The following is an 8,970-nucleotide window of genomic DNA, read 5'->3' on the forward strand; positions in this document are numbered from 1 at the left end:
ATTCCAAGTATGGGTCACTTTCACTTTCAGACATTAGTAATTATAAATCAAACATTGTTTAGTAATCTAATGCTGTTTGAAGAGCAGTGCTGGGGAAGTTACTTCATGACAATATTGTGTTACTCCCTAAAAAAGTAACTAATCACTTTACTTAGTTACTTTTTATGTAAAGTAATCCATTACATTAGTTTTGAATTACTTTTGCTCACCTGGCCTTGCTTGTTTGTTTTTTAATAACAAAACAAACAAACAAAAATAATTCTATTTTGGCAAATGTAAAGGCCCTTTCACACCAAAAGTGAAATAAATGAGCCTCGGGATGAAGAAAATGCAAATTCACACCTGTACAGTAGAGGGCGCAGCTCAAACAAACCTTTCAGATATTTTCTAGCAAATTTAAAAGTAATGCATTACTTTATCAATTACTTGAAAAAGGTAATCTGATTACGTAACTTGTAATGTCAAGGAGTGCTTTAGTCGCTGTCATTGACCGACCGAGATAATTCACCAAATGATGACAAATCATGGAGAAAAGCACTAACCTACTGCCGTTATGAAATTACAGAGTAAAGAATGAGATTTAAGAGACTTGTGCTGCTCTGCAGACCCCGCAGAGGGTCTTTCTGCACTCAGATGCATTACAGAGACCGTGGCTCAGCAGTTTATACTATTAAACACACAAAGGCTCTGTTCCAAAAGCTACAAAGATATATATGCTAGCAATATTTTAAGAAAGGTTGTACAGAAAGGTAATTATCTTTCATTTCTAAGATAACTTATTTTGGACAAACTGCTGCATCATACTTATCCTTTACAGTGAAGGTTATAAGATAATGCCAAAAATCTGGACACACACGCACATGCACACGCACACACAATCTATTTAATAACAACACTTTTTTAAATTAATCTATTTGAAGTTTTTCTATTTAATTCAATATTTCTATTTTTAAATATTTCTATTCAATGCATTTTTTTTTTTTTTTGCTCTAAGTATCATGCCATTATCAACAGCTCACTAGGTTTTTGGAAAAGAGAATCAAAGGGTTTTGCAGATGCTGAGAGAATTTATAACAGACTGAGGCAGATTATAATTATGCATGTAATCTTTAAACTGTCATATGTTGAACATAATTTACATGTTAACTGAAAATGAGATTTTAAAGGGAGGGGTGAACAGAGATGCGTTTAGAGTGACAGAGAGATGAACTTGCGTTTCTCATGATCTTCCTCTGCTTCTGAGTGATATAGGGCTTCATGAATAATAGAGCTCTGCTGTCTCCGTTAAATGAAGCTCTCTTCCGATCTCTCTCAAGGCCCTTGCACGTGACTCATGCACTGCTTTGACCTCAACATGAAAAGTTGAAAATTACACAAAAAGGGCAATTTTACAAGATTGTTAGGTAGAAAGATAGTGGGAAATGTACCATAAATGCTAAAAAAAAACATTTGTGCTTAGAACAGAAAAGGTCCCTGTACAACTGCTTTGATACATTGCAGAAAGGGAGAAAAAAAACTTGCTGAACATTGAACTTTACTGACCGGGTGATCTTGGTGAATATAAATTAGTTCAAGAAAGAGTTTCAATGCATTGGACAATGCTGACATGAAACAGTGAAAGGGCCTTCAGGCTAAGTGGTTGACCGATATGGGTTTTCAGAAGCAGAAGACAATATCCAGAGCTTATTTAGCCAATCTGAAACTCTGTACATCTATGGTTTTGTGTATTTGGGACTGCTGGCAGATTTGACGTGTCTTTGGAGAGCGAAGTTTTGGAAAGAGGTTAGAAACATTTCTAAATCACTTACAACACCTGTAATTACCGCAAATGAAACTAGACATTGGTCGAATTTAACACTATTGTAGACCATTTACATAACAGACACTATATCATTATCGTTTATTATTATCAAAGTTGAAAACAATTATTTTTTCAGGATTATGTGATGAACAGAAAGTTCAAAAGAACAGTATTTATCTGAAATAGAAATCTTTTGTAACATGATAAACTACCGTTCAAAAGTTTGGGGTCAGTAAGATTTGTTTTTGGAAAGAAATTAAAGAAATAAATACTTATTTAGCAAGGATGCATTAAGTGAAAAAGTAAAGACATTGCTAATGTTACAAAAGCTTTATATTTCTATTTATCAAAGAAATGAAAAAGAAATAAAAATAAAATAAAAAATTGAACAACTGTTTTCAACATTGATAATCAGAAATGTTACTTGAGCAGCAAATCAGTGTTAGAATGATTTCTGAAGGATCATGTGACACTGAAGACTGGAGTAATGATGCTGAAAATTCAGCTTTGCATTGCAGGAATAAATTGCATTTTATAATATAATATATATATAAAACAGTTATTTTTAAATTGAAAAAATAATTCACAATATTACTGTTTTTACTGTATTTTGAATCAAATAAATGCAGCTTTGGTGAGCAGAAGAGATTTCTTTTTAAAAATAAATAAATAAATCTTACCGATCTAAAACTTCTTAACGGTGGTGTATATATAGAGTGCAAAATATATTAAATAGATATACATATCACACACACACACACACACACACACACAGTTTTGATCAGTGCAGTATTACAACTCCAAAACCGCTGTGATCCTAAAAATCGCCAAGTGACTTCCACCTGTTTTTGTCTGTGGTCTCCGAAGATCCCAAAAACTGCTGCATCATCTTAGACTCTACTCCACTGAAACTCAAACTCTGAAAACATCTTAAACATGCCTCAAACTTGACACATGAACTTGCCATAGAAACCGCAAAAAGACTGAAGAGTTTAACATGCTCTTGAGCGCTGAAATCATTCGTCCACTGATATCAGTTAAAGGGAAAGTTCACCCAAAAAATGAAAATTGTCGTCATCATTTACTCATCCTCAAGTTGCTCCAAACCTGTATGAATCTCTTTTTTCTGCTGAACACAAAAGAAGATATTTTGAAGAATGTCATAAACCAAACAGTTCATCGGCCCTATTGACTATATTTATTTTCCATACTATGGAAGTCAATGAAGCCCATCAACTGTTTGTTTACCCATATTCTTCAAAATATCTTGTTTTGTGTTCAGCAGAAGACAGAAATTCAAACAGGTTTGGAACAACTTGAGGGTGAGTAAATGATGACAAAATTTAAATTTTTAAGTGACACCCTTAGAGCATCTCCTGTGATATAAAAAGACCACAGTGAATGAATGAGCAGGGCAACATGTCCTCTTCATATATGTTTTAGATACCATTAACGTTAATGTTTTATCATTCAGATTTGTATTTTTCCTTTCACTCACTCCCATTGAATTCCATGTTCTCTACACACATGGGACAGACGAGTTTGCTGTTTCTTCTGTGAAGTGAACCATACAGCAAATTAGCTTAGCACAAACTAACACAAGGTACAGTGGGAATAAATCTCTCTGCTGCAGAGCAAACCTCCCCGGTTCACCTCGCGAAAACTGATCCAGCTCCAGCGCACGTATCAGAGACAACTCCCTTACAAAGGAAAACAATGAACACAAATCAAGCGTAAACACAAAGCCCACCAGCCTCCTATAGAGATAAACCCATAAATCACATAGAACAAAACACTGGGAAGTCTGAGACGGTGCTTACCATCAAGTCCGAAGCAGGAGGTAATTTTTTGGGCGTAGTTGCACAGTCCATCGTAAGGAGGCTGTTTTTGATGGTGCACTGCACTCTTATCCCCCATCTCTACTGACAAGCATATACACACTCTCACCCTTTCAACCTCACACACTCACAGGACGGCCCCGGCAGGACATTCTGAAGCTGCGTCCTAATCAATTATTCACATTCGCACAGGGCCACATGCGCACACACGCACACACCAGACTCGCTCCCCCTCGCGCACACACACACACACTCACGAAAGTGCTGAGGCGGTGTGTCCTCACTGCATGCATTCTGGTGTCCGGACTGGGAGGAAGTGGAGGAGGAGACTCAGGTTACCGCGGTACCGGTTGCCAAGGATAGGCCGGTGATGCCGCAGTCTAACAGGTAGAAGTGTGATGCCCTGGTGCAGAGGCAGGGCGGGGCATTTACGGGATGCTGTCGGACACAGAGATGCAAGAACACACACACACACACATCCAGTACGTTGTTTAACAAATACTCTTCCCTAGTTGGCCTGCATTATTCAGCTAGGTTTGTCAATCACTGTGTCTGATATGGAAGTCGGTTTCTGTCACAGTTGATTAAAAATTGAGATTCTGTTTTAGTAATGAGATATTAAGTCATTATTGTGAGTTAGTGTCTCGTAGAATTTTTGAGAAATCATTATTATGAGGATTCTCATTATTAGCAGATATGAAGTCATAACAGGAATGTTTCTCATTATTATAAAATACTAAGGTTTAATATCCCATTATTATTTTCTCCAGAACCACATATTTTGTCAGATGGGATGAAAAACAGCTTCCGTAGCCTGCAATAGCGATCAACTGATATTGTTTTTTTTTTTTTTTCATGGCTGATGCTGTTATCTAGGGTGGAAGGTTGATGATTTAATGCTAATATCGCGGGTCAGTAAGATTTTTACTCTCTTCTTTTATTAAGAAAGGATGGATTTAATTGATGAAAAGTGACAGTAACAACTTGAACATTGTTACAAAAGATTTCCATTTCAAATAAAAGCTGACTTTCTATTCATCAAAAAATCCTGAAAAGAAAAATAATTACAGTTTCCACCAAAAGATTAAGCAGCACAACTGTTTTCAACATTGATAATAATAAGAAATGTTTCTTGTGCATATTAGAATCACTACTGAAGTTATTTTAAATTGTAATAATATTTTATTGTTTAAGAGACTTCTTTCAAAAATATTTAAAACAAATCTTACAAGCCCAAATGTTTTTTTCAAAACATGTGAAACGAACAGCAGGATTAGATTTAAGCTTAAACCACTCTTTTAAATAAGATCACAAAAAAGGTTTTGGTTTATTTGAAAATTTGTAAAAATGGACATCTGTGTACATATTTTATGTCACCTTTAATAAAAGTGGTAACACCTTAGTTTAGGGTCCAATTCTCAATATTAACTTTTTATTTACATGCATATTACTAGGATACTGGCTGTTTATTAGTACTTATAAAGCACATATTATTTCCTTATTCTGCATTACCATATTCTACATCATTAATCAATACCTAAACTTAAACACTACAAAAACTACCTTACTAACTATTAATAAGCAATAAATTAGGAGTTTATTGAGGCAAAAGTTGTAGTTAATAGTGAATGTGTACCCGATACTAAAGTGTTACCATAAAAGTGAACATTTTCTTAATTCTAAAGTGAACATTTCATGTTTTAAGAATGTTTAGATATTTTTTTTAACAAAAAAATACTGATTTATCAATACTAGAGTTTTTGCAGTCAGGCTCTTTGCCGATAAGATCAGTTTGATTATGGTTTCCCATAGGAGGAGATGCTAAGAAAGTACGGTAAGAAAGTGATTGCTCGGGCGTGGAATGGTGGTAAGCTGCTTCACTCCTTCACGCTCTTCACTTGGGAACATGGCCAATGCTCAATAACACACTGTTATATTGATTTACATGAGAACCACAGCATTAAAACGACAAAATTCTGATATGTGGGAAATGAAACCACTTGTACATTCTGCAGACCTCAGATCCATTAAACACTGCATCATTAATATGTTATTATGTGTATTTAATGGTTAAGTGTTTTTCTAAGTGTCCTTAGAAATCGAACCCATGACTTTGGGGTTGGTTGCACAATGCAACAGAAAACAAAGAAAATACACTTCAGGCCAGAACTACACAGATATGCTAACCCTCATCTAGACGACTTTCTCAGATAATGACCACCACATTTAGAGTCCAATATCAGAAAACAAAAAAACTAACAACACATTCACACTATAGGCCTATATGCAATTTGCAGCCAAGGCTACACCATCTGCTTCAACAGCAGCTGTCTTTTAAATCCTCCCCACAAACTCCCTGTCAGCTTGTAACTGATGATATAAATGCTTGGATGACCAGTCGTTTTCTCAAACTCAACACTGATAAAACAGATCTATAGGCCTACTTCTTATTGGTTCACCTCAACTTACACCCCGTTTCTGTGTTGACAATGCTAATATTTCTGGAGTTTTGGTTCCAACCTTCAACCACTGTCAAAAACCTTGGTATAATTTTGATTCCTCTCTTTTCTTGCTTCCACACATCTCCTCGCTCACTAAGTCTGCCTTATTTTACCTTCGTTATATCGCGCGCTTAAGTCCATTTCTGAATATTAGCGATGCTGAGACCCTAGATCACGCTTTCATCACTTCACGGCTTGACTACTGGAATTCTCTTTTATATGGCTTATCCAATTCATTAAATAAGATCGAATATATTCAGAACTCCGCAGCTTTTGGTCTTCACATAGCTACACAAAGAAAGCTTCCCACATTACTTCGTTGGTTCGCTTTCGTATTCAATACAATATAGACTACGTATCACATTCAAAGCACTCCATGGTCTTATTCATGGTCGGACAAGCCATGGTCTTACTATTTCTGATCTCATCCTTACCTAGCCTACTCCCCAGTTCGCACACTTCTTCCGATACCGGTCTGTTGTCGATCCGTAGGCACAAATTACCATCGATTGGTGGAAGGGTTTTTTGTAGGCTACTCTTTGGAATTCTATTCCCCAACACATCCACGACCTTTCATCATTACACGACTTCAAAACCCACCTTAAAACATATCCTTTTGCTACTTGTTTCCCTGACCCCTGACTCTATGATCTGATTTTTATGTATATGTACCTCTATCTATTAGCCTATGTTATCCATCTCATAAATTTGTATCGTTTCTATGTCATGTGTATTTGTACTTTATTGTAAAGTGACCTTGAGTTTTCTGAAAGGCGCTATATAAAATAAACATATTATTATTATTAATGTTATTATTAGCCTATTATTATTGGCCTATTATTATATAATTATAAATATATACGTGCTAGATGACAGCACGTTTATATTTAAAACGTTTGTGACAACTAGCCCCTGTCTGCTATACAAATGTGAGATCTACTCTGAGTCTGGTGCCATCTGTTGGTTAACTAAAGAAAGTTTTGTTATTTCTCTTTCTACATACAGTATGCGTGTTATACTTTTTGAATCCATGAAATTCATAGTTTTTTTACATCTTCACAAAGAAAAAAAAAACCTTTCTGATACATTGTCATTAAATTATGACAGACTTTCAGTTCCTTATTGAGTTGCAGCAATTATTATGCTGTATATTATGGATGAGACAGTTCTCTTGAAGATGGAAACAGATTTTCACACTTCATATTAACAAAAAAGCTGATAATATGTGCTTAAAGGTTAGTTCACCCAAAAATAAAAATTCTGTAATTATTTGTATCTGTATTGATTTTGAAAAGTAGTATGAAGTGAGATTCATCAGCTCACACATCCAGTTGTGGTAAACTGAAGCTCAAGCATGTTCACTTGACGTGCGAGAACCAATGAGATTCATTCTTGTGTTACGCAGCACGTTTGAGCTTCTACAAGAACCAATGAGGTTTGTTCTCGCGCGTCAAGCAGGTTCGGTTGAGCTTCTGTTTATGTTCGCTGATCAATGTTTATTTGTGAATAAAAGCCTAAATTAAATCTATTCATCACATAAAGCGATCGAGTCTCTTCAGAAATTTTGGACGAAACCACTCAATTCATATGGATTAGTTTTACAATCTCTTTATGAACTTTTTGAAGTGTCAAAGTGCTAATTGCGTAGCTTCCAATGGCTACGCAAATGGTTGAGAAAGCTCTCAGATTTCATCAAAAAGATTAACATGGTCTTGTAGGAAAGACGCTTCACATGTCTCTTTAAGAGGCTAAGCTTGATTGCAATAAGTAATTATAATGATGGCATTTTTAAGCACTGTAGTTTTTATATTATAAAGTTATTATATAGGCTGTTAAACATATTAGGCCTAATGTCAAACTTAAAATATCAAAAGATGTCAGCAACTAAAAACTTAACTTTTACAGAAGGCAACATGAATTAAAGTTAATCGAAATGGGAACAATATACAAATATGTTCCATTTTTTTTTTATCATTTGATTACATGGTCAACATGGAATCAAAATTAACTAAATACATCAGTGCACATTAACGGTTTCCTTCATAATATTTTTTTTTTCCTTCAAACTCTTTTAATTGTGAAACATCTTTTTTTTTTGTGGCTGTTGTGAAGATAACCCCTCTTCCTTTTCAATTTTCACTGGCCACAGACAAAATCTATAGTGTTGAGAGTGAAAATTTGCAGGAATAAAGGTCCAAACTCGGCCCATGGGTCATCTGTAGCAGCCTGAGAGATTTTTAAGAGAAAATAAACTGGCCAGCCAGTGAGAAGTGAAATTCATAGAACTGACCGGGTTTTGCCATCTTGTAACAGCTAAATACACCAGCTCCACTAACTTCTTTTCTTCAGTCACCACGAACTTCATCCACTGTCAGAGTTAAACAATTCCCTACTATATAGTAGACGAAAAACAGTATGTGTCAAAAGAAGTATGTCTGAATTCACAGTACTCATAAGAAAGTAAGCAAAAAACACCTGGATGACCTACTACTTCTGGTGAGATTCTGAAGTGTGCATACGATGGACACTTTACTATCCCATGAGGCCACAGGAGAGGATTTGTGAATGGCAGTGAAGCAATGTAACTGATGCTGACAGGTCACATGATAATGAGTGCTTCCAGATTACATTCATACTATATGGAATGTTACTATAATTACTATTCAAAATACGTACCTACTCAAGAAAGTATGTGATGTCAGATGCAGCCAAGATTTCCACTGGAAGACACACACATCTCATCTGAATCTCCTGAAATGAAATATTAGCAATATGCAATAATCCAAAAACATTCTATTTAGTCAGAATAAACTGCACTGCAAAACCAATT

General features: G+C 35.5%; 1 protein-coding gene across 1 annotated transcript in view; it reads right to left on the reverse strand.

Annotated features, from left to right (window-relative positions):
* Positions 1-4,080, reverse strand: part of ablim1a (actin binding LIM protein 1a) — a gene marked incomplete at both ends in the record, with an annotated part of 47,657 nt that extends 43,577 nt beyond the window's left edge. Inside the window, one exon of the mRNA XM_079855593.1 lies at positions 3,622-4,080. Within this exon, the coding sequence (XP_079711719.1) occupies positions 3,622-3,718 (97 nt within the window). The remainder of the gene's footprint in view (positions 1-3,621) is intronic.
* Between the last annotated feature and the right edge of the window lie 4,890 nt (positions 4,081-8,970).

This window comes from Squalius cephalus, assembly GCF_949319135.1.
Source record: "Squalius cephalus genome assembly, chromosome: 21".
Classification (NCBI taxonomy): domain Eukaryota; kingdom Metazoa; phylum Chordata; class Actinopteri; order Cypriniformes; family Leuciscidae; genus Squalius; species Squalius cephalus.